We start from the raw sequence: 26,984 nt of genomic DNA on the forward strand, positions 1-26,984 counted from the left end.
GCTAGTTTACATGCAGGCTTTGTTCAGAATTAATTGTCCAGGGAATATGGCTGGCACATTGGGCCAAATGTTAAGGGCCAAGTTGGAGAAAGGACTGGGGACTTCTTTAGTTGCCAGTGGCCACCACTGGAGAAGCCAAAGATGCCGCTGAGCCATAGGTGCAACTGAGAAAAATAAGTGGGGCTGGGAAGAGAAAAAGACACACATTGGAGCAAGAGAAATGATAAGCAGGAACCGTGGGAAAAGGAAGGTGCTGAGCTGCAGATACTGCCAGTGACTCACAGAAAAACAGAAACTTATGTGGTTGCTTCTTATTCCCAAGCTTGTGGGTCAACTGCAAAGAGGAGTCACTGGACAGTCTTGGTGCCCTCCACAGCTCTCAGTCTCCTTGGAAAATGTTAACAATCACAGAAACACGTTGTCACAGGTAGAAAAGACCTTTTTGAAACATGTCTCACTTCTATCTCCTCTTTCCTCATCCCTCTATTTTCCCACAAGACGGTGTCCTATTTGTCACTCCAGCTGACTGTGCCTCTAGGACCCAGGATTAGAGGAAATCATTCGCTGCCAAACCATCAGAAGCATGTTTAATATAGCAACCAGAGCCTGAGAGTTGTTGGTAGTGTTCATCAATAAAAATTTACTTTAAAAAGTATGAGATCTACAATGCCCATTTGCTACGCCTATGCAGCTGAACTGTTCCGAGAGCTATATACTACTCAGAAGATTAAGTCACATACCACATAAAATGTGAACTAATTCATATCTGAGGAAAAGAAATGAGGCAAGATTTCTCATTCTGTGGAAAGAATTAGAGTAAGCAAAAGTTTGAACTTGCCTTTTACATGGGTCTGCAGTTAAGCTTTTAAAAATGCCAAGAAACAAGACCTTGAATATTCTTTTTTTCCACATTCAGGCAGTGCTTTTTTCTGCCCTTGCTCCTCATTGTAGCTGAAGACTGATTTGAAATGTTTAATGGTTCAAGGGAGATACCCATCATCTTGAATCTGAATGAAAAATTTAGGAGACTATAAACTGTTGAGATGAAAAGATGTGGACAACGCCCTTAGGGAAGACTGGAAAGGAGGGCTGCAAACCCTTTGTAATTGCTGCTGTATGAAAATGTGCTCCTAGGAAAGGCATATTTGGCCTAAAGTGGAGGAGAAATTCATAAAGAGAATTTAAAAACAATTCTCATTTCTGAAGCACATTTTGTATTCTTGGCTATGGGAATTTCCTTCAAATGTTCTAAAGATCATAGAAATGGTATTCACAGCTGTAGTTTTGGTAGTTAGACACAAATCTATCAGTTTTTCTCTTGAAAACAAATAGCAATGGGACAAAAAATATGAATCAGAATAGCTGAGTAGATGGAAATAACATTCACTGGCTTGCTTGGAAAGCAAAAGGAGCATTCTTTTCAAAAATGCTTTTTCTAAGCCTTTCCCCATCTGTCCTTTCTTCCCCTAGAGACCTGGGATTTGCAAGAAAATTCTGCAGCATGTCCTGCATATGATAAGAGAAGGACAGAGGTTGGTATTTCCCATAGTTATTCTGAAAAGCTTTTTTTGTTGATCAGATTGAGTGTCTTTATATTTACAGCTGCCTCATGCAGCTTCCATCTGTGCTGACGAGTATCAAGCTGCTCATACAAAACAGATTGTCATATCTGAAATGCAGGACTGAAAAAACTCTTTAATCCCATCTGTAGAATAACAAGTTTCTACTTTGCAACTAAGAAAATTCCATAACATCAAACCACTGGCTTCAAAAAGCATTCCTGAAAAAGCAAAATTATTTGCCTTACAACATTTGAGGCGCTGCCATTGCTAAGTAGTCACTAGTGGTGACCAGGGGTCTACATGGAGTCCAATAGTGCTCAGCATTATTCAATCAGATCTTAATTAATGATCTGGTTGATGAGGAGGAGTGTACCCCCAGCAAGTTTGCTGATGACACAAAACTGGGAGAAGTGGCTCACACCCCAGGGTCCTGCTGCCATCCAGAGGGATGGCAGGAGAAATAGGCTGGAGAAATAGGCTGACAGGAATTTCATGAAGTTCGACAAGGGGAAGTGAGAAGTCCTGTACCGCGGGAGAAAAAAACCCATGCACAAGTATATGCTGAGGGCCTCCCAGCTGGAAAGCACCTAAGCAGAAAAGTACCTGGGCATTGTAATGGACACAAAGTTGAACACAAGCCAGCAATATGCCCTTGTGACAAAGAAGGCCAAAGGTATCCTGAGCTTCGTTAGGAAGAGTGTTGACACAAGACCAGGGGAGGTGATCCTTCCCCTCTACTCAGCACTGATGAGGGCACTGCAATGTCCAGTGCTTGATCTCTGAGCACAAGAGAGACATGGATATTCTGGAGAGAGACCAACAAAGGGCTACTATGGTGATGAAGGGATTGAAGCATTTCTTCTACAAGGAAAGGCTGAGAGAGCTGGGACTGTTTATCCTGGGGAAGGGCAGGCTCAGGGGCTTCTCATGAATGCATATAAATACCTGAAGGGAGAGTGAAAAGATGATAGACCCTGGGTTTTTTTTTTTCAGCAGTGCCCAGTGACAGGATAAGAGGCAGCGGACACAAAATGAGACATGGGAAATTCAACTTAAACATAAGAAAAAAATCTTGGCATGTTAAGATGCACTACATTTGCAATGACCCAGAAAATGCATCTGGACTAACCTTTAAATCTCTTCATCTTCTTCTCCTGTCTTACCCAATAAATGGTTCTTCTGGGCACTTAGAAATCCTCCTGAGTTATGGTGGATATCCTGCCTGGAGGATGATGAGAAGAACTCAAGTTGCTAAAAGGCAGAATTAGGAAAGAAAAAACCCAAAGAGTTGAGGGGGTTTGTTTTAAGGAAATGAAAGAACTTTGGCTTATCATGCCCCTGTCATGAAGAGCCTAACCAATACCTCATTTCTCTTTCAGATATTTACCACTGCAAACAGACATACAAATGACTAAAAAGCATTCATTTGCCTTTTGTTTTGTATGCTTTGCAAGAACTGCTGGGGTTGGTATGGTTGGTGTATCTGTTTTTGAACCATTGATCTCACAGAAATCACAATGTGGTCACAGTTCACTCGTCCAGCAATGGCTCTCCTAAGAGAGAAGTTTCTAAATCATCTCCTGCTGTCATTGTAACTGTGAACATGTGTTGTGGAGGTACTACCAGCCAAAGAAATGGCTTCTTACTGCAAAATCTCAGATTTCTTCTTGGGTAGGAAGGAAAGGCTGTGCCCACTCTCCTCGCAGATGAGACCACCCTGCCTCTTCTTACCTTGTAAAACCGCTCTCTACAGTCCCTATCTTGTGCAAAAACCACACATGCCTTTGGTGAGTTGTTCCATCTGTTAGGCATGGATCTGTATGACTCAGTGATAAGAGGCAAGCTAGAAAAGTGAACAAAACTCAGCATGTTTGCCTTTCCTCAGAAAGCAAAGTGGAAAAGCGGAGTCCTCCCCAGCCACGTTTCTCCCACATGGAGTAAGACCTGGAAATCTGCCCTCCCTTGCAGCCAGTCTTGGGTAGCACTTGCTCTCCTTCCAACTTCTAAACATTACAGGCAAATCAGGCTGTGGCTGAGCTTGCTGGACAGTGGGCAATTTGGTTTATGTGCCACATCTGTTGCCTGGTCTCCTTAATATACTTTTCTAAGTAATTTGAGTGTTTGGCAAAAAGACTTCTCCCTCATCATGTCTGGTTGATCCCAAACCCAAAGATATTTGAAGCCCTGACCCTGACTGGTCCCAAATCACGTTCCATCCACCACTTTCTGTCCTTCTGAGGACACTCCTATTCTTTGGTTTCTGCTTTAGGGATTGTGAAGGATTCAAATTTCCTGATACTTTCAGACTGTGGGAAGGGAAGTGGTGTCAGTAATCTTCACTTCATCTTCCCCAGGGGTAATGTAATGAAGCAGGGAAGAGCTGCGTGATTAAGAGGACACTTCTGAATCTCCACTTTTGCCAGAGACATGACAGATTTGCCTGCCTCTTTTTTCACAGCTCTTCAACCAGGAGCAGGGATTTCCATGCTGCACAGAAACAGCACAGTTAGGGTAGAAAAATATCTGTCCTCATAAATATAATTGCACACTTTGCATATGGAAAATGCCATCATCCTATGATCACAAACATCACAGGACCAGTGTAGGAGGTAATTTGAAAAACAGCCCTTGCTACATCCGTTAATACTATTTTCCTTAAAGAAGAACACCCAGGGTAGAAGTCAAGGCTGTTTTGTACCATTTAAATGTCTGCACTCCACTTTGAAGATACTGACAAAAAGCCACTGGTCTCTATAAAAAATATTAAAGAATAAAAAAAAAATTTATATCATACGCTGACAATTTCACAGGAGTAGGGTGTGGTGTTTGGGAAACATAGTAACACTTGCTGAAAAAAAAAAAAATCAGTTAAGCTTTTCCTTCCTCTTACTGTAGGATTTTCTGGAGCAGAGTAGGTTGTTACCCTTGACAGCTCCCTTTCATTATTACCCTGCCTTGCTACAGGGACAAGACTAGCTATAGGTAGTGAAAAATGTCTATATTTGCTCACAGGTTTGATTCTAAAAATATAAAACTCAAAGAAGCACAAGCATAAGATACTAAGACAGACAGATCCTCCTGAGTACAGAATTTCAGTGGCTACAGGAGTCCTCAGTTCCTCGGTTGCAGTAGTGGTCTATGGAAAATCATATTTTACAGAAATTGCATTTTTAATCCTTGCACATAAGGTGGATATGAAAGCTGGGACTCAGTAACATCTGCTTTCACAGTCAGCATGTTGATTTATGTCTGTTCTACTCCAGCTTGACATTTTGGGGTCCCAAAACTTTCTAAAAACCACAGAGGCAAAGGGCTTGCCATTTTTAGGAAGTTATGCCCACATCCCCTACACAATAGGAGGTTTGAAACTTTCAGAAATAGTGTTATTTCTTAGTTCTCAGGACAGACAAGAGTGGTTATCAAAGAAGAAGCATGTTTTCAAGTTAAATGTTTGCCATATACTGGTTTTACTGTCTTATTTTATATTTGTTGTTACTTTTATGGTTTTGTTGGCATAACTTCTGAGTAAACCAATTTTTATATTCAGTCCTTTTGTCCTGCTTTTCTATAGTGAGGAATGTGCCCCAAGTAGACTTCTTAAAATGTCACATACAGTTTCACTACCTTTGAACTGCAAGATAGAACTTATTCCCCTCCTACTCTCCTCTACATACCAGAACTTTAATTTATTTGATAACTGTAATGAAGATTAAGTATTCTTTGCTTTTGAAATACAGAGCAGGACAACCAGTTGAGAGTCTTGATATGTGAGTGGCTGAAAATAATTTTTTTACATTCTTGGAATGACTGTGCTGCAGTTTGTCACTTCGGTGGTACATGAATTGTGTTTGAGGCAGCTGTTCATTTGCACGTCCATGTAAACTGCAGAAGTTACTCTACTTCAGAAAGGAAGAGATCCACAAAAATGCCTTAGGGAACATAAGTTTCAGGCACATATGCAAACATATATACTAAGTATTGAGTGTTTTCTTATGAAATGGCAAAATTTTATTTTGTATTTCTATAAACAGGTAATTTTTAAGCAAAAATGCCTGTGCAAGGCTATCAACCTGCTAAAAGTTTTATATAGGGCCATCAAACAGCCCAAACAATAAAGAATTTCCCCTGTATAAATCTTCAGGGTTAGAAAGCTGCACTTCCTACCATGTGCAGATTTAATTATTTGATACAAGGGTTAGTACAAGGGGCCAGGTCTATCCCCTAGTCATCATTCTACTAATGTTATTACTAATTCTCTCCCAATCTCTGATTCAGGCACTGGCTCATATATCTAGGGAAGGGAAAATAAAAAAACTTAGGTACAGTTTTCCACCAAATCAGTCAGAAATCCAGCAAGGCTTTAAAGCAGTTGATGACTGAGCTTCATTCCTGGCTGAACTCAGTAGTGATGGGGAAAAGAAAACTGCCCATGGTTGTTCCTGCAAGGAACAAAAAGTGCAACAGAGTTTAGGTGGCCTGTCAAACCAAAAGATATAATAGCAGATGGACATTACAACCTCTGAGGAGGAGAGGGAACACAATGCCGCCAGAAGCAGTTTAGAGCAGAGTTTATGTCATACAAGGAGAAGCAGAGGAAACTGGGTTTGTTCACCCTGGAGAAGAGAAGGTTTAGGGGAGACCTTATTACAGTGTTCCAGTTCTTAAAGGGCAGCCACAAAGCAGATGGAGACTCCCTGTTTACAAGGAGTCAGAAGGAAAAGACAAGGGGCAATGGGCACAAGTTGCTCCTGGGGAGACTGCAATTGAACACAAGAGGGAAATTTTTCCCCATGAGGACAGTCAGACATTGGAATGGTCTCCCAGGGGAGGTGGTGGATTCCCCCACTTTGGAAAGTTTTAGGTCTCAGCTCAACAGGATGCTGAGACATCTCATATAAAAAATAATATTAGAAGAATATGATTCTTGAGGTCCCTTCCAACTCCAACCTGACATTCTAGAAAAAAATAAATATTTCAAACATGACTGTTACTGTTCACAAAGGCATATCTACATCAGAAATTTGTTCTCATAACTGAACTTGAGCATTGGCCTGAATAGCAGCTAGCGCTGCTGCCATTTTTGATGATACAGGGGTGATTTCAAATGTAAATATATCCTCACAACATCATCACCTCAGTAAAGATAGTTTTTCTTTAAATCTCTAATTTAGGCATACCAAATATTATACTCTTAAGAAACTCCTTGTTTCTTCTTATCTCTGAAATTAATTTTATGATTCTAGACTTGTTGATTTACATGCCTCAATTAATATTATGTAGATTAGGGCATGATTTATTATGCAGTGAAAAAATCAATGGTATTCTTAAGTAAGGCATTTTAACAGATTCCTCCAATTTAGATGGACAGGCCTAGATGCCACACTGTTGCAGCATGCAATATTATTCCATGCTCAAGTAGATGGTGTCATGATTTAACAATTCTGGGGTCTCCCTACTATGAAACATGTAGCAAGATGAACCTCTTTTAGGGAACTGCGCTTCAAGGTCCAACCAGGTGTTCCAGCAGAGACTCACGAATGGTGCTCTGAGCCTATAGTCCTCAGGGTTGACTAGCCTGGATCAGTGCTATTGCTCCAAGAACAGATAACCTCCCTGCTGGCTTGCTCAGGACTAAGCTGAGCCTGTGCTTCAGGCCTCACCTTTTATTGGCCCCCTAATCCTGCTCATGCGCAGTTGGGGCCCACCCTAATCAGGCACAGGTGGGCTTAACACAAGTTCATGCCCACTACGTGGTAATTAGTGGCACCTGGCTGCCTCATTTCACTACAGAAACATATCCCTTTTGCAGTTTTTTTTCAAACCACTACTAATAGAATATTCTCTACGTTGAAGGCCTGATTCACTGATGGCAATTTAATTTACTTTAGGTAACTTTTATTCATTTGGCACAGACCATTTGACCAAAGAACACAAATCTGAAAAAAAAAAATTGCTGGTTTAAGTGTGTTGCCCTGCAGATGAGCTGTAGTCATGTTTCCTACGTACTTCGGCAGGGAAAAGTTAGTCACTTAAATTTGCTTCCTTCCAAGCACTGACACTCTTTTTAACAGATGCTCAGTTAATTCCAGCCTCAAATACTGGCAGAAATGTCTTTAGCTTTAAGATCTCAGAGATGGGTTCCTCTCTTTCCTGGTAAAAGTCAAGCCCAGTCAGGAGCTCCACATCCCGAACACGTGCAGAATGAGCCTGAAGTCTTTCTTCAACCCATTCAGAAGGTGACTTATTTTCCTGCCAAAACAAACAACAATATTCAAACACATAAAAAAATGCTCTGTTATTTGATGGTGGTGATGTTAGACAATAAGTAATGTTTGAACTGGTTTCATCCACTAAAGGCTTCCAGTTGATAAAATGTCTTTCAGTTTTTCTTAGACATCTTTGCAGCCTTGCATTTAGGGATCTCATTTAAACAGAATCAAGTTAATATTCCTTCCCCCCACCTCCCCACAATGAATATAAAATAGAACAATATTTGGGGTTTCTTGCTAAATTTTAGAAATAATTTATGCTGATTTCTAAATTATAAAGACTACAAATTATTTATTTTGTTTATTCAGTCAACTCTTGACTACCAAGAACACCTCTGGCCAGTTGTGGATTAGCCACACCACCAATGTAGAGACATTCAGGTTGTTTCTAAACAGCACAGGCTTGCACCTGCCTGGAGCTATAATTTCAAAGTTATAAATAAAGTATATAAACACAATTTTATTGCTTTGAGGGTCAGCTCAAGTGTGCACAGCTATACTTGTATGTGGGGAGACTTTGTAACACACACACTGAGCTGAGGAACTTTTTGTATTCCAGAGTTTATGGAACAGCACTCGGCTCAACAATACATATTACACTCTGCTCCATTATTTTATTTGCTGAAAAACATGAGATATACACTCCTGGTGGTAAGAATAGATTTTATTTAACTCAGATATGAATTTCAACTGCAGAACCATTGCTCTGCTTAGGTGACAGCATTTCCAAGTCCTCTTATCAAATCCTCCTTTCTTCTTCTTTGCCTCCTATCAGCTCATTAGTTTCCAGCTACCTCTCCTGAAGCTTCTTCTACTACTCATTGCTTTAGGTCGCAACTTAATCTCAACTCATGGCTAATGAATTATTTAAACACTTAGATTCCTAAAGATTCTCCAGATGACAGGGTACCACTGAGAATCAGTTCACAACGGCCCAGTGGCACAAAGGAGCATAGAACTATACTTACAGCACAGCTTTCAGTGTTGTCAGGTCGATGAGGAATGATAAAAGACAAAGCATCCAAGGAGCCTGAACAGTTTAGTGGTGTATAGGACTTGTTCTTGCAGCTGGTCAGAACCACAAAGTAATGAGTTGGGACAGGGATTTCTGAATCATTGACATGCCTAAAAACCAAACATAATTATGGGATTTATCTAGATACCAAGAATTAAAATGACAGATGTCATTAGTATTTTATAGAACATACCTCAGAATAGATCTTTCACTACTATATTACTTTTATTTATTTTATAAGTGAAATAAATACGTGATGGGATAGATAGCCTCCACTAGCCTTTGCTACAAGCAGTAATGCTGAAACCAACAGGACTGCTTACATGGTCAACACTCTCTTTTGCCAAAACCAAAATCCAGATCTCTACATCTGGGAGAGGCAGAGGAATTGTATTTGCCCTTCGTTACATTAAGAATTTCAACCACACAAAACTGAACTGGAGAAGAGTTATGAGAAAATTAGCTTCTGGTTCCTTGCCAGCAAGAAAAGCCAGAAGGATGACTTGTGGCTATGCTCTATAGAAACCAGCCTAGGACACCTGATTGAAAATGTCTTTGCAACCCTTTTCTGGCTGTTCTGTGAACACGGCCACTTTTGTGTGAAAATTTATGAGCAGCTGAAAGCCTCCCAGATTTGTTGTGCATGTTCAGTATTCAACAAAACACCATCACTGAAATCATTATGCTACTTTGTATGACTGACTAGCCATGCTGAATAAAACCTATTTATTCCAAACTGTAGACAACATTATGTGGTTGACTGGGTATTACAGCATTCCATTTGGAAGGAAGTTCTAGTCTCTCCTCCCTTCCACCCTCCTACTTCGTGGCAGAGCTGAGTTTCCCATTCTCAAACCATTTTTGACAGATGTGGTATTAAGTCTAGTCATGAATAAAACATTTTCAGTGACAGATTCAGCTGTACAAATTTCCCAGCACTTTTCTACTACATTACTGTCATAAGGCATTTTCTCTATATTTGGAACAATCAAAGTTGTTTGTTCTTAGTTCTTTTTCCTATTTCTGTATGTATTCATTGAACATAAATAATTGGTCTTTATCTTTTATATTTCTCTTTTATAGGCTTTTTAATGTAAGTCTCCTCTTATTCCTGTTTCTATACACAGATGAATTTTTAAATCTATTTTGTTATGGTACCAGAGCTTACTGAAATCTACCTAGAACTTGTCAGATCTCCAAGTGACAAGAGCCTTATCTACGTAGAGCCACCACTTGGGAATGTTAAATGTCACATTCCCAGTTATATAATTCAGTGAAGACAAGCACAGAAATCTGATCTTTGATAAAATACATCAGCTTGAGACAACACACGGGTGAGTAAGCACAACACAAAAGCGAGAAAATGATCCTCACACATACCTTCTGCATATTTAGATGTCAGACAGTCTCCCAGTTTTTCTTTTTACAGAGGTCCAAAAATCTAGGCATAAGCCTGGGAAGATATCTGTCTCTGTATGTGAATGTGTACATAGAAATACATGTAACTGCAAATCTTTTTTCTCTTTACCTGGCCTTCAGCTACTACAAAAATGTATCTCTTTGCAAGAGTATTTGCTGATGTATGAGTAACCCTGGATGTAGTATTTTAAAGGAAATACTCCATTCTCCATGATATTTATTTCTTGGTTTTTTTGAGTAGAAAAAAAATTTTCCACATAATATGTGTGGAAGTACAGTGGGATATAATGTGTAATTTGGTTTATGGCTTTTCCATGTACTTACAGTTTGATTTGATCAAGAGTATCAAAATGGCCATCATAATTGTAATCAAAGACTGGTCCACTGATAACATTCACTCCATTCCTTTCTCTAGCATACTCCTGAAGAAGCACATTATGGAAATAGTCCCATATGACTGTCATTAAAAGAGAACATAAGCATATTTAATATAAATTTGAAGTTATTTCACCATTAAATAGAACATAGAACACTCACTATAGATGAACAATTAAAAGTTCCAAACTAAACTGCCTGTAAGAACAATTCTTTGTTTCACATAATATGGATTTCATCAGAAGAGACATACTCTCTTTCACCATTGAAAGAACAGTGCAGGAAGGTGCAGTGCACTAATGGAGATAATATATTTGGACTGTAAGATTAAACTACAGTTCTGGAGCTGAGAGGTCATTCATTTCTGGCCTTTCCACTATCATCTGCAACTGTGCCCATCAGTAGGGACTGAGATAATGGCTTTCCCAGAGGAATATTTACCACCTGAGAGTTAGTCTAACTCTACAGAACTCATGTCAAATATCACTAGGCAATTTGGCTTGTTTCATACATGTAATTTGAGAAAACACAATTTGTAGGATATAAACTAGTGAGATTATTCAAATATTTATACCTATCATGTAAAAAAACAAAAAAACCAAGATGGGGTTGTGGAGCCGAGGGTTTGATTATGGTCTAGAATGACTTTTTCTAAGTTTGAATCTCTCATAGAGTTTTCCTTGGAGAACTGGATTTTTTATAACGTCTTTGATTCACTTGAAGGATTAAAGCCACTTAGGTTTTCTGGATCTGTGCTTTTTATTTGACATGAGTGAATGTCAATGACATCCTAATACATTAGAAAGGTAGTGACATCATTGCTTTTGCTCCATTTTTTTCCTTAAACAAGTCCTCTCTCTATCCTTCATCTAAGAAAATGAGCCTTGGCCTAAGAGTAAAATAGGACAATATATAGTTGTAGAAAATTTCTTATAAAATATAATGAACAAATGTGAGCTGGACTGGGTGGAAAGAGTTATTGTAGCTTACTGCACTAGTCTAGTAGAAACTCCTGCTTGAAGTAAATATCCAAAGGTTATCTGGTTTGAGTTTCTGCTTGATAGAATAGGCACTGTATGAGGACATTGTTCAGAAACTTTGTCCTGTTTTCTCTTGAGACCTTGCAAAAGGAAAGACAAAGTGCCACTTTTATTCATTTTGACCACTTCTTTAAGGAGATACTTTGAGGAGAGTTTGACAGTTCTCATTTCATGTTAGGACAACACACAAGAGGGGAAGAGAAAATTCAAAACTAAACAGGTACATCTTAGCAGAGGTCAGATAAGACTACAAAAAAAAAAAAATTAACCCATATCAGTGTATTTTAAAATTTCACACATCTACTTTTACAGTTTTAAAATATATTTGCACAAGACCTCAATACACTGCAGGCTATGCATCAATGCCTTAAGTCCTTTTCATAGCTTTATCCAATCCAGAACCATAATTCCAGAAAATTAATCAATATTAATCAAAACTTTGCAGCTTACCTGTGAAATTTCTATTCATGGGAACAATATTGCTGTTGAGTAAGGCATCATACTGTTCATCAGCAGATGAATTGAAGTCTGTATAAAAGAACAAAGTATAAATCCATGAAATACTACACAAAGATGAATTTGATTCATATGCCACTATAATTAGTGGGTACATGTAGTTCAATTACATTTTACAATGGAGCATGAGTGTGTGATCCTACAGCAAATTTATCTATAAATTTATTTGTGCAATCTGTTTAATAAATTATCAGATTTTACAGTAGGAAATGAAACTTCATGCAGAGCATGATAGCCTGTCACTCCAACCCTTTATATTTTTCCAATCACTTTTCATCACATTCAAGTTGTTTCAGTTTTTTAAAGAAAAATTTAAATGTTCTAAACTGAAAAATTTTAGATACAAGTCCTGCTTTTGGTCAGTCTACAGACACTGAAAAGCTTTTTCTGCCCAACATGCTGAAGCAGAAGTTTGTTTTGGTGTTTGGGTATATGTTTAAACGTAAACCCACATCCAGCTGATTAAGACTTTCTAAGCTCTGGCTATAAAAAGAACTATACTCACTGGGAGGATAGAGGAAACTGCGGGTGAAGGTCAGCTCTTCTGGGTATTTGGAACAATTTTGGCTCTGAGCAACAGGGATTCTAACATCAGCCCGCAGACAGTCTGAAACAGTGGGAGGAAGAGATGTGTTTTCCTGTGAAAAAGGAAAAAAAAAAAAAGTATCACACCCACAGCTGTGGCTAACCCATTGCTTTGTATGGTTTTAACTTTCTAGAACAGACTTCATTGAATCTTCTCCTATTTTCACAGTGAATCAGGTCACTGCAAGCAACAGACACTGATGTTTTCTACCTAGTGTTGTTCCTCTAGTTCTGTTTTTAGTCAGTTCAGGGAAATCCTTATGCAGCGTGTAAAATTGTAGCAGCAGAAGAAGGTTACACCTTGAGCAAAAGCAGGTGACAAGCTTGACTCATTTGTCTCTTCTACATATTTCTGGAAACACAAATTTGATGTCACATCCTACTGGAAAGCAGCTAGTACATAAAGGTGACACTATCACCTCATATTAGCATCAGATGACACCTTCTCCATAATTAGAATCTGTTGAGACTTTTTAGTCTTTTGAAAACTAAATTGGTAAAAAAAGCTGCCAACAGTAACTGGTTTTCACTAGGGTAGTGCACTTCTGTAGTAAGCTGTAAGAGCAGACCTTTATTTCTATGATGAAATAAAAATAATCTTTGTTGACACTTACAAGCCTTCTTATGGTTGTGTGATCCTTTACCCACATTGTGGAGAATTAGTAGGAAGTATGACTTAAAACTTTATGAAATATTAACATTCTAGCAGGATATATTTCATTAAAATAATTTCCCTGTATTTGTACTGATAGAATAAAAGATCATATAGATTTCAATTGCAGCTGTCTTAAGACAGAAGAACCAGTGTAACAATTTTTTCCTCAGGGCAACTTAGAAAAGAGGTCAAACTAAAGGGGGAATTATGTCCGTGAATGTCTGCTAGTTAACTGACCCTTAAAACTGAAACAATTTATTCCACAGTCACATATCCTCAGAGGTTCACTCAGCCATAATCACCCTTTTCAGAAAGTACATAATGTAATAGGGAGCAAATAAACAGAACATGCAGAAATATGCATCAGTACAAACTCGCTCAGAATTTTACAAAGGTTTGTTAATAGGAAAAAGATCATGATATTCATAAGGGAAGTTTAAAAGTTTCTGATTTTAGAAATCACAGCCTACTTTTCCTCAGGACTGTAGTTGGAGCACTGCCTTGACAACTTAACCAGTGTGCAGAGCAGGCTTAATAGATCCAGCTTACCAGTAGCTTTTTTCTTCCATAACTTTCATATCTCTCTTAGGTGGCCATTCCCACTTTTTAAAAAAATAAATAAGATTGTTGAAACTTAAATGTTAAAGACATTTTTTTTGTTTTCACACGTAAGGGCCTCAGTCACATGATATCAACCAGTCCCTAAATAGGTTTCCTGATCCATGAACCACATTTTCAATACATTATATTACAAATTTAAGAGGAGTATGGGTATTTGTTAACTTACAGACTTATTCACAGTGTATGCAGTCCACATTGGCATCAAAATATCATAGCTGTATCCACTCACATACCGATCATGGGAAAGAAGGCAGTAGGTGGTTTTTGTCTGAAGAACTTTGGGTCTCCCATATGGCAAATGATACAAGTTTGCCTTCCTTACTAGAATTCAAGCAATAATTATTGATTCATTCTTCTATACTATTTTGGATGGAACAAAGATTTAAGAGAACAGAAAAAATGTAAAATAAAACATTAATAAATACAAATAAAACCAACAGTAAACGTGGGTATCTGTTTCTTTAAGGTCTTAGCTTCTGAGTAGAATAAAAAAAAAATTAGAAAATAAGTTTTCATGTTATGTTTAAGATGCACATGTCAGTGTAGTATCGCAGACTTAGAAATTCTTGTTTCTTTGCAATTCCACACCAATGCAATCTTTTGAACTTTTCTTGCCAGTGAAGAGAAGTTTACCTCTTATTAGGTTAGGAAGCATTTCAATGCTTCCTAAAACTTCCAGAAACCCCATAAAAAAGCACACAGAATTATCTTTGGGAATTTTTTATCAGAGAAAGAAAAATTATAATCATGAAGAGGAGAAGAAGAGTTATGGCAATAGCTTGGAAGTGCTCAGGCTTTCTCTAAAACCACTGAAACCTATGTTTTTTTCCAAAATTTTAGTGGGATTGAGATCTGGTTCCTATGCATGGATGTTGCTGTAATGATATCAATTATAATTTTTAAAGAAATGAGAACAGAGAAAAAATAGTTATGCTTCAACTTGGCTTTCCTGCTTCACTATAATTTGCAATTAGCATTGAAAAAAGTTCTCACTGAAACCAATAATATAAAATCTAAGCCAGGTATAGATTTAGAAGTATTGCTATCCTATTCATTTCTTGCTACTTACTTTCTTCTGTGGTGAGATTTAACCTTTGATTCAGGGCTGAAGCATTTGATATCTGTAAAATATAAGGGAATCATTCAAGATTAATCCATAGCTTTGAAAAACAAAGAAAGAAACAAAAAAAACCAAAACAACAAAACCAAAACATGACACATTTAACAAAAATGATTAAAAGATTCCAAAGCCTCTACTTACATCCTTGCATTTGCAACCCAGATCTTCTATGGGAGTCAGATGGGTAACTGGACATGAAGAAGGGGATGATATTTCTTTTGCATGTGAAGGATTGTAAAAAGGCTTTTTTAAGAGGTGATTTAGGCTGCCATGTGTTCCATTGTTTGGTGCTGGTGTAATATGGAGCAAATCTGTTGAAACATTTGAAATGTGCAAACATATTCTGAAGGTATTTTAGGACAAAAATGGCATTTTAAAAAATAATTGCTCTTCCAATTCTAAACATTTCCTATGCATTCATTCTAAATACAGTAGAAATAGCTTGTTTGGTTATCTAAAGTGCTAGTAACATCACCTTGCAAGTTTTTAGGTATGAAGGTTCATTGCTATCTTCTACTGCATTGAGATTTGGTAATTATGTGTTTGAGAACTGTTGATAAAGTTTTATCCATTACCATAGCATTCATAAAATTAGATGATTTAATGCTAAGTACAAACGTGATTGCAAATGCATTACACAGTGAAGCTCACTAGCCTATTGCATTTGTGTGTGATGCCTTAATCCACATATTCTGAGGAATAAACTAAAAATAAACTAAATTCTGAGGAATTTAGTTTAATTTGAGGAATAAACTAAAATAAATTGCTCACTCTGGGGTTGCAATTGTTAATCTTAAATTATGAGTAGGAGTAGTAACTCTTTAAAAGATTCTAATCCCAAAATTATTCCACAGGCACCATTTCAGCAGCAAGCTCCTGTGGCAGGAGAGCGCTCTGATCCTTTAGTGGACTCCTGCAATCAGAAACATCCTTCAAAGCAGAACAATTTCTGGCAGTTAATTTTTACCATTGTAAAGAAGAGAAAGAAAGAGTAAAGAAAGAGGCTTCATTGTAAAGAAAGAGGCTTCAGTGCTTTGCTTCTAAATTAGTTGACTGACTTTCCAGTTACTCTTCTTTGAGCTCCTCCAACACTGGCATTTGACAATTCAATTGTTTTTGAATTTTTTTTAAAGGTTTACCCTCTAAAGGACTGCATTGTTTCTACTCACCACACAAGAGGTTGTAAACCTCGATGTTTTCAAAAGCATCCACTTCTGTTTTGTCTTTAAAGCTTGGGCCATGTGCTAAGAATATAGCCTAGATTGTAATAAAACAAAAGTTGCTACTTAAAGGAATACCAGTTCAAAACCAACATAGTTCCATTTCACAGAAACAGGGACAAGGCAACAAAATACAGTCTTTTCACAGTCCTGAAAGTTAAAATACAGGACTGTTCTGGTAAAGAAGGCAAATTTTGCCCATTACATATAACTCGAGGAAAAATACAAAACATAAATTAATTTCTCAGTATACTTTAAACTACTTAATTAATCAGGGGGTGGGGGAGCTCCTTAATATTTTGATATATACTTTGCATAAATTTGTGTACGTTTGCTGTGTTTCGGATTCACACCTTTTTATGTTTCCATTGCAACAGTCAGTAACAAATGCCATTTCAACAACTGTAGAGTTACAACACCCACAGATCCTATCTAAAGGCTGATATTGACCCAGAAATACAAGCACTGCAGGCAAGTTGGGGTTTGTCTGCTTTAATATATGCTGCATTCTCAAATGTTCCTCAAGAGCCTATTGGAAACTCCGGGCTGTACAAGGAACACCGATGCATTCATTCGATGCCACCTAGGACCAGACTGCTGGCCTGCCTAGGACTGGCCCACCACCCCAGGAAGAAGGATCATTGAGATGCTGAGGGATCCTCAGGATGCTGAGGGATCCTCAGCTGGTGACACTCTTATCTCCTTCTTCCTCTCTCTTCAACAGACTCGCCAAATCTTTACCAGGTCACTTCACATCGCTGTCCACCAAATAAAACTTCCTATTTGCACCCAACCCTTTGTGGTTGGACTTCATTCTTGTGGGATCCAAATGATAAGTTATATCAACCAGAGAGTGGACCATAACACATGGCTAAAGCAAGGAGAAGGGAACTGCAGAGATGGATCCCAAGCCCAGCAGAGACCTGTATTAGTATCACCAAGAGTACAATGTAGTGCTGAGCAGACCTTGCTGGGTTCTGAAACTACTGCAGCAGAACACTCATGCTACTTACAGTCTCATACCAGTTTCTACTGTGTTATAAGCCTCCTGAGCTGCCTGAGAAAATGTGACTAAACAGGACAATGATCTGTTCTACAATGATACTATTATTTTCCCATAATAGTAAAAGAACTTTTATTTTAAAAAGACAACATTAAGACATTTTGCTCCCTTATACAGAAAAAAAAAATTCCTCAGTCATGGTGTCACCAGCTTAAGGTTATCTGTGACCAAGGTATCCATGTTAACTAGAATTTACCTTTTCTTTCCATACAAACATTCAGCACCATTCTGATCAGTATTTTGACCTATTGGCTTAATATGGTTGTGAAAGTCTGGAAGAATCTGAGCCTTAGGCACAAAATATGGGATTAGTAGTGGAATGTTTGACATTACCTAAAGGTTCACATCACAGAAAGTACAAGAAAAACCAAGAAGCTCAAGACTTCAAAATATTTTCACTGTAAATGGAAGTGAAAATGAGATGAAACTGTGATACAGGCTGTGCTAACATACAGGTTATGCTAATGACTTTTTTTTGCTCTGACTATAAGACTAGGTCTTATAAGATAAGCAGGGACAATGAAATCGTTTATTTGCACATATGGATTTCCAGGTGCCTAACTGAATTTCCAGAGCCAATGGAGATTTTTCAGTCATTGCTTCAGCAGAGGAATGGAAGAATTCAGTACCCCATAGCTCCATATGGTATGTCCCATTTACTGTGGTCCATCTGACTCCATGGTGTTAAGGTGAGCCAAGACAAGTTTTACTACAAGATTCCAAGGAAGCAGGCCTCATACACATCAATGACAGGCAATATGAAAACGTGGTCACAATTTCTCTATCTGGTTGACACAGAATAAAAGACTATCATATGTTCTGTACATTGTGGTTCATATAGCACATCATGATTTTCTATATAAGAAGGTGCAAGACTTGAATAGAAATCATCTTACCTCCATACTTTTAAATTCGTTGTTATAGCCATGGTTACCCCCATCACAAGATGTGTATTTTCTGTCCCTAAGGAAGAACCATTATAACATGAAAATAAAAATGGCACAAATAGAACCAGTTCATAACAGTCATTATTAGTCTCTGGATTCCGGATGTCTTAAGAACTGAATCTGGCATAATATTGTAGTACTATTTGCTCACCCAGTGTTCATTTTAGTGAAAATCTCTTTCTCCTGTAACAGATATTGCTACAGACAGAAATAAATTATCCTAGGTAGGTATTGAGTGTACAGAGAATCAATGTTTTCAAAATAAATTGAAAAAAATTGCTATTTTTGAACTGAAGCCTTCACCTAGCTAACAAGTTTCAGAACTAGTTTAATCTGCTTAGGAAGAATTCAGTTATGTTCTGTGGTAGCTGTGTTTTAATAGAAAACTTATAATGGAAGAACTCTGCCAGCAGCCTCTGTGGAACAACATAAATAAGACTGGAAAGGATTTTGCCTTACACGACAGTGCACTTTAGTTATGGATGCTATAGGGTGAAGGAGAGATATGGATGTGTGTGTGCTTTATAGAATTAATAACATGTCAGAATTTCACGTTGGCTCATGCTTCTCCTACTAGTGTACTGTAGGTCAGTAAACACCAGGCTTTGCACTGAGTTTTCTAAGTGTCAGGACCAAGGCTTGTCTGAACTGCTCTTGACTTGGTCGGAGCTATTTTTTTATTGTTTAGCTCTTATAGCAATTTTTTGCCATGACAAAGTTGTTATGTCTAATTTGTTATCTTATCAGCTTATCTTTGCATAGCAAAGACATAGTTTGTATACAGAAAACAAATAGTTATGTGTAGAATGCAGACCCTAAGGCTAAAAAACACACCAAGAGTCAAGGAAATAGAGCAACAATTGAGCAAATTTAGAGGTAAGAAAGAGAATAAACACATGTAGGATGCACCATATCTAGCAAACTGAGTTGTAATATTAACTTGCAGGCCAGTGAAGAATGAGCAAGCTGTAGTGTTCACATATATAGAGGAAGGACCCCCTTTAGATTACAAAGTGAGAAAGAAACACAGACATACTCCTTTCTGAAGAAGGACTCACTATGCTGTTTACCAGCCATATTCACATATGGACTAGACTGAAATCACCAAGCTTAGGGCCCTAAAGGGCAGTGGAGTGAAAAAGGGCTAGATACTGGGAAGGCTTTGCATAACAATTATAGCTGTTATATTTGAGAATTTTTCTGTATAGTATTAATTTATTTTCTTTTTTCTTCCTCTTCCATAAAAATCTGCTCTGGACTATGATTATTAGACTGTTAAGATTTGACATTCGCTAACAATAAAAATCTCAGCTTTAGGTACAAGGTTTTTCCCTCACATTAAGATTCTCAATGTCACAAACACGGAAATGTAACAAGCAGAGCAGGAAACCAGGCATCTGTGAAGGACATTAAAAGGATGAGAACGAGATAAAAAATGTACCAGTCACAACGTTACTTTACCTCACTGCTAGCCACTGCCGATCCACCAAAAGGTGAACTTTATCAATGCGAATGTTGTTAGCATAGTGGAATCTCTTTGGCAAGTCAGGTGTCAGGTAAGGCTTGAAGTGCTGAGGAGATCTTTTACACTGTGCATGAAGAAAGAGCCCAGTCAAGAGTTTTGCTCAGTATTAAAAATAAACCCATCATTCAAAATTATCATGAACATCTCAGTGATAGGAATGGAAGCACAAAGCACATTATTCACAGATAGCTTCACAGGTTACCTGCAGATCTCATTTTTGGCCCAAGAAACAATAGAAGGAAAAGCAGCTTTTTTTGGAACTCTTTGAAAATACACCACTATAATGTGTATAGTAAGGTCAAAAATACTGTGGTAAAAGTACTCCTAGGGTTGAAAGACATTTAGTAGTAACGTTTAGTCCATACACCCATACTATTGCCACTGCTATCTAGTATAGATAGAGAATAAGATTACACTCTGCAAAAGAAACTCTCCTGGCAGTTTGTATCTCCCATCTTCTATGACTTTACCACTCATTAAATAACACAGAAAACCAAGTATACATAATGTAGCCCAGTGTAGGGTTTTGCAACTAAAACGTGCACGGGTACTCTGATGCTGTGTAAATGCCCAGTGCTCAGCTGTTAGCTAAAGGCCTTAAATTTTACATCCACGTTTAATGTGTTAATATAACTGTTGTCTTAGCAGGCATGCTATGAATCAGTTTGGCAATGAGAGCCTAATGATATTCATATGACAATACTGCAAAGATTTAACTGCATATGGACATCAGGAGCCAGTCCAGCTGGCTGCAGCATCATGGCAGAGTTTCAGAATTTTGCTCGTGATCAGGAACCCAGCAGCAGGACAACACAGAACATCTGAAATGCTGAGGGAAGAGCTGCTAGGAAGCTGAGTAAGCCACGGAAGCAGATGTGTTCTATCACACAGGCAATATAAAATATAACACCCTTGGAGTCTGATCCAACATCTTTGCATTTAAGTACTAGAATTATATACTCTGCACAGAATGACATTAACATGTGAATGGGAGTAAGCCTGCCTGGAGAGTCATCAAAAATGCATAGTGGAATCCAGGAATGTGAAAAATAAGGATTAAGTGGGTTTCATAGTCCAGGATAGGAGATTATTCTACAAAGCATAGTTTAATTATAGATAAAAGTAGAGAAATTCACCATATAACAACACTTTATGCCCATTGATTAACAATTAATATACAACATACATCTCCCTTCTCTGCCTCAAAACCTTGTTCTAAGAACTTTAAAGGGACAAAATACATAAATTCTAGTTATTTATGAACTGAAGAGGAATGAGGAAGTGTCCTATTTCTGCAAGAAAAGTCTCATTTCCATAACAAACAGAAGCTGCAGTTTCAGCCGGGACTGAAAACATTCGAATCATGCTATTCCTCTTACACTAATGCACTTTGATATGACACGATCCACATCATACAGTGGGGTAGAGATGTAACTCTGAAAAAGCTCTTTCTGCTCTTCTGAATCATTGATATTGTACCACTCTCTGCTCTGGGTACTGGGGAATAAAGGGTGTGTCCTTAGGTACTCAGAATGAAGAAAAATTTACACAAGCATGTTCCCTGTCCTTTGGACTTCAGTGACAGGCAAAAGCTACATATAATATTGCATAACTGAGTTGTTCAACAGGTTACAGGAAGACCTCTAGTGGTAATTTACCAGAAATATACTCGGCTGAGGCAGCTGAGAATTCTTCCAAGCTGAGAGCATGTGTTCCAAAAGTATCAGAACATCTATCTATCACTATCACTGGGAGGAGTCACAGAATAGAAAACAAACTGACAATGGCACAAAGAACTTTCTGCATGTGAAATCAGCCACTTCTTTTCTTTCAAAGTAAAGTACAGAAAACTCTTGCTCTGAACAGAGATCTCCCATGGCAACCCTGTATGCATCATCTTTGAATAACTTTCAGAACTGCCTCCTATGGTGCATTGAAATGAAAAAAATATTTTAAATAGCACTGTAGTCTCAATTTTTCACAAACTGTGCTTTTTGTTCAGATACCTATTAAGAGGAACTATGAGGGAAAATTATGAGCATATTTACTTACTGTGAGTTTTTTAACAATTCCTTCTGAGTCAACTGTTAAAAAGAAAAGATTAGTTAACACGCATTCAAAGAGCTGAAGGTTCAAAGCCTCAAGAGAAAAAATTTAACATGCTTTTTCTCTGTAAAATTGAATGTCTTTATTAGTCTGTGAAAATTATGGCAACCACAACCTTCCACACATAGGAATGTTGTTACCAATGGTAACTGAGTGTAAGTTTAGTAACCTGTGGAAGTACTTTGCACTTGGGGTACATTAAGAGAGACTGCTGCACTGAGACAGCAAACCACCACGGTGATGATTGTCTAAACCAAAATCTGACACATAATCAGAACAAAATTTTCTTCTCCCACCTAATCTCTGTTTGAATTATAGTCTTTTTTTCTATTATACTGGACCTGTACAGGAGCATTTTTATTCCACTTTCAGCAGCAGTCCCAGAGAAAAATCCAGTCTGTCTTAGCACTTTCACCTCCTGCATTTTCAAAGAGTGCTTTTAGCCTTTTGACATTAGCTTTCTAAACACCAAACCTAAGCACATTACAGGAGAAAAATTGCTTCAGAAAAGTATATCACTAGAGGAAATGAGTCAGCAATTATACGGAGATTAGGACTCATACAAAACATCATTATTCTCTCTGTTTCTTACTGTGCTCCTGTCTGACTTAGTTTTTCTTCTGCTTAAACCAAGGAAGGTCTGCTCTACATTGCATAAGCATTGTGCCTACAAATATAAAAACAATTAGAAAGATAAATAAATGTACAATGGGATCCCAGTTCTTATTTGATATCTGTAAGAATACTTCGTGCATTCTAGAAACTCACTAAATAGAGCACTTCCATAGAGCACCTCTCTTCATTCTTCTCTATGACACAAAAAGTTTTGGATATTTTTTTTTTTTTTTTTTGGGGTGTGGGGGGGAGAGGTAGGATGGGGTTTTTTTCCAGTTGGGTAGTATAGTATCTATTCGGAGCCAGAGTCAGCTCACATGGTTTCAATTTTGTGTTCTTTTGGGATACTAGCTAGAGGGCTCAACCAAGGATTGGATCCCACTGAGCTAAGATTCAGAATCCATAACTTTGTACACACCATTAGAAGCAGTTTTGCTTCAAAAGGACTGGCTCTGCCAACATTGCACAAGAAATCTGTGAGGAGTCATACACTTACAAAAGACCTGAACTTCCAGTTCAAAACAATAAAACTGGATTTACTTCATCTTTCCACTTGCCAAGAAAATGCAAAAAGGAGCCTGTAACAAGCTTTTGTAACCTTCGGTTTCACCTAAAGGGGTTATTCTTGCTCAAAAAAACCACCCCAAAACAAAAAACAAACAAAAAACCCAACCAACCAACAAAAAATATTTAAAAAAACCAAACTAAAACAATACAGAAACCCAGCAGAGGTTTAAGCCAGGTTAAGTGAAAACAAAAGCTGTTCACTCTACTGATAAATAAATATAGAGGGAAAATTATTTATCTGCTTTTTAATCTATTTATTTATTTCCTGTTATATTGATTGTGAAATCCCAGGATTGGGCCACACTTACAATTAAAGTAGTCCTTTGGAACATTCATTGCTCGTATGCGAGCTGCAGGGCCCTGATACATGTAGAAATCAATCTGTTTGAAGTAATCAGTCATATATTCCAACTGGCTGCAGTAGGTCCTCTCCATCCCTAAAGAACAATATAGAAACAGTTGGTTTTATATAAAATATATGGCAAGGAAGAGAAAGTGAATTATCAAATAGGTTAAAAGTAGTAAGCACTCATATTACACAGAAGAAAAAAATGATGGCTAAGTAATATTTATATTGAAAAAAAAACTAGAAACATTACCATGATCAGCTACAACAATGAGGTTTACACATTTGTGCAGGTTTCTTTGCTTAAGTCCATCCATTAGCATCCCCAGTGCTTGATCAGCTCGCTGTAAGGCTTTTATTACCTGTAGGATAAACCAGACTCATTAGATTTTTTTCTTTCTGATTTCAAGTTTTCATTTAAATGCAATCACCAAAGTCTGAGAAAAGTGAGCTTTGATGTCAGATTTCAGGTTCTTAATATCATATCTTTTCTTCTTCCATTAAAATACAAATGTGCAGAGTTCTACTGCTCTACAACAGAACATGCAACTTAAAAAAATCACAATTAATGGTTTTCTACTATCTGAGAAAATAACACATGCCAATCAAATTTGATCCTCACTCCTGATTTTATGCAAGTTACTAGATCTATAAAATAAATACAATTTTTGTGGTGGTTTGAACATGTCGTTGTATTAACAATAAGCAGCATTTCAAAAATATTTACACATATGTATTAGCTGTAACTCCAGCATAGCATCCAAAAAGGCACAGTGCCCTTCTCTCATATATACACGGAAATCATATGGGAGAAATCCAGCACAACCCACCCCACAGCCTTTGACAGAGGATGACTCTTCCACAGGTGGTGCAGCTGACTTGCAGTTTGCCTTCCAGTCCTATAGCAAGGGTGACACCCAGCTGAGCCTAGGACACCATGTCTGAGCACTTGAGCCCTTCTTGTTTCTTGTTTCCCAAACTCTGCTGCACTCTCTTGAACATTTGGCATGCAGAGTTACACATACAGTAATGGGTTTTGAAAGGTTTTATATACAAAGTGAAATGGTAGCTCCCTTTTTAGCTAGGGAGCCTAAACCATCCCACAAAGATCAGTTCTTCTGCCCTTTTTCTCTACAAGGCCCATTGCTGAAGACCATTTTTAAACAACATTCCAGGAAGGAGCTGATATTGTAAGTCCTAAGCTCCTAAAGACTGAACTTCTTGCCACAGTATTTTTGGATTACAAATTAGCAAACATTGAAGTACAGTGTTAGAAATAAATAAAAGACAGTTCTGAGAATTTGCCAGGCTGCAAGCTTCCAAGTATCTCTTGGCAACTAAATTTAAGTTCTGTCTAAATAAAACCATTAAAATAGGGATGATCTGAAATTATTTCTGCCAGTCTGTGAGGTTTACGGAAATTTTGATTGACACACGGTGTTGGAACATAACAATGGGCTCAACCACAAGCAAATGTTCTTAATAAAATCTCACAGAACTGCCAGGGTAATTTTTTATCCACTATATCCACAATTTTATAAATTGGTTAAGTTCATAGTAGAGCACCGTTTTTGCTGCAATTTAGTCTAAGAAAAAACACAAAAACTACTTACACCAGCACTAACTGGTCCAAAGTCATGCCCAGAGTGATCTGGTTCTTCAATATATAAAGTGTAAAAATCAGGCCTGGAGTTGGAAAGAAAAAAGAGTGCAATATTATGAGAATTTGAAGACAGCATTTCAAAAAAACCCTTCCACTAAAAAAAATAAATTAAACACTGCAACTTTAAAAGCAATTTATAAATAACTTCTTAAAACTTAGTAATACTCCATACAGAAACCGTTGTCATTCTACTTCCTCTGAGTTTTGTAATTAATCAACATGGACCATGTAAAGTTACATTTTCAGGAAAGAAGTCTCCAGTGTATTAAATTGGTATACAGAAATCACTCAGATCTCAGAATACAGAGCAAGCTATTCATTTTTGAGATCTAAAATTGAACTACCACCTAAGGGATCTCTTCCTAATTAGGCAGTGAGGCTCTAGAGAATATCTCCTAACTGCAAATATATCAGGAATTTCATAATAAATTATCATTAAAAATATTTCACTTGTTAATATGTCAGAAACCTGAGCATCACAGGCAGTACTGACATCTACTTCTTGTCCTGAATTACTGTCTGAAATTGTTTGGGGTTTTTAAAGTAATAAATAAATCAGTTAAGTAGACATTATTTAGATATTTCTAACTACAATATTATCCTGAAAATTATTTGCTATACTTATAGAATCAGCTTAAGTTTAGCACATTATCATTTGAAAGGGTGAGGAATATTCCATGTATCACACACATCAATAGAAATTTCAGCTGCTAAGTATTAAAGCCTTACTAAGATACAGTCTCACTAACCAGCCAGATCATTACTAAGTGTTACCTCTCAGACTGGGTATAATCAAGCCATTTCAATATTCCTGAAATTCTCTGTTCAAATGCAAGTGAACTGGGAAAAGAAAAAAAAAAAAGTCAACAAGTTTTCTCTGATTATCCCTCCTAATTCCAAGATACTAAGGGTCCACCCTCTTAGCCATATATTAAAGTCACAGGTTTGTTTTTCAAGAATTATGCATTTTAATAAGGCAGCAGCAACCATTTTTATCTTCATTTTTGTTTTAATGTAGCTCACATTTAATGGCAAATTAGGCAGATCCTGATTTTGCAAACACTAACATGATGTTGGAGGGAATACTCATATATAATTAAATACATAAAAAAAAAATTTTAAAAAAAAGATATTTTAAGTTAAGAGCATAAATCTGAAGTAAAGTCAGAATGAATTTCATTCTTTTCAGCATATATAAACCTTTGAGCTTTGTATTTTACAAGCAAGTAATTTTTCCCGAAGAAAAATCATTGTGAGGTCATGCCTTATGTCATATGAAGGAATTCACCTATTAATAGCTTTGCCTTCTGTCAAAGTCATGGAGAAGCTTTAGGCTAGTGACCTACAGTACTCTGGTGTTTTCTGAGTACCCATTTTACACATTCCTTCAAAACTTTTACTGCCTATAGGGACTTACAGTTAAATATTTGCTTTAGATTATCTTTGTAAACATGAAGAATCATAGCAGATCTACTAAAATAATAATGAAAATTTGATGTAATTTACTAATACCAATGCCTTCCACAAGAAACTGGAGAAAATATACAGAACTATGGTTCTGCAGCAGTGTACACATTATCATACAGCAAGCAAGACTAAAGGGAATTGATATAGAACTCATCTTCCTTCAGTATCTTCCCTATCCACCATCCTGTCTTCAGTTACTTTCTGCCTTCTTTATCCTCTGGCCACAGCTTCCAAGTTTGTGTTCATTATCTTAAGGTATAGGTTATCTGAAAGCTTATTCTCAAGTAC

The 26,984-nt window shown here is 37.4% G+C and overlaps 1 protein-coding gene across 1 annotated transcript in view; it reads right to left on the bottom strand.

Moving 5' to 3' along the window:
* Window positions 1-7,525: 7,525 nt before the first annotated feature.
* Window positions 7,526-26,984, bottom strand: part of ENPP3 (ectonucleotide pyrophosphatase/phosphodiesterase 3) — a 33,399-nt gene continuing 13,940 nt past the window's right edge. Inside the window, exons 10-25 of the mRNA XM_008499310.2 lie at window positions 26,004-26,069; window positions 25,180-25,252; window positions 23,820-23,928; window positions 23,529-23,657; window positions 21,985-22,016; window positions 19,869-19,996; window positions 18,357-18,423; window positions 16,347-16,434; window positions 15,319-15,488; window positions 15,127-15,178; window positions 14,224-14,378; window positions 12,702-12,834; window positions 12,131-12,208; window positions 10,590-10,722; window positions 8,800-8,956; window positions 7,526-7,811 (exon numbers count right to left, since the gene is read on the bottom strand). Of these exons, the coding sequence (XP_008497532.1) occupies window positions 7,638-7,811; window positions 8,800-8,956; window positions 10,590-10,722; window positions 12,131-12,208; window positions 12,702-12,834; window positions 14,224-14,378; window positions 15,127-15,178; window positions 15,319-15,488; window positions 16,347-16,434; window positions 18,357-18,423; window positions 19,869-19,996; window positions 21,985-22,016; window positions 23,529-23,657; window positions 23,820-23,928; window positions 25,180-25,252; window positions 26,004-26,069 (1,744 nt within the window). The 3' untranslated portion in view covers window positions 7,526-7,637. The remainder of the gene's footprint in view (window positions 7,812-8,799; window positions 8,957-10,589; window positions 10,723-12,130; window positions 12,209-12,701; window positions 12,835-14,223; window positions 14,379-15,126; window positions 15,179-15,318; window positions 15,489-16,346; window positions 16,435-18,356; window positions 18,424-19,868; window positions 19,997-21,984; window positions 22,017-23,528; window positions 23,658-23,819; window positions 23,929-25,179; window positions 25,253-26,003; window positions 26,070-26,984) is intronic.

The sequence above is a fragment of the Calypte anna genome, chromosome 3 (assembly GCF_003957555.1).
Source record: "Calypte anna isolate BGI_N300 chromosome 3, bCalAnn1_v1.p, whole genome shotgun sequence".
NCBI classification, from domain to species: domain Eukaryota; kingdom Metazoa; phylum Chordata; class Aves; order Apodiformes; family Trochilidae; genus Calypte; species Calypte anna.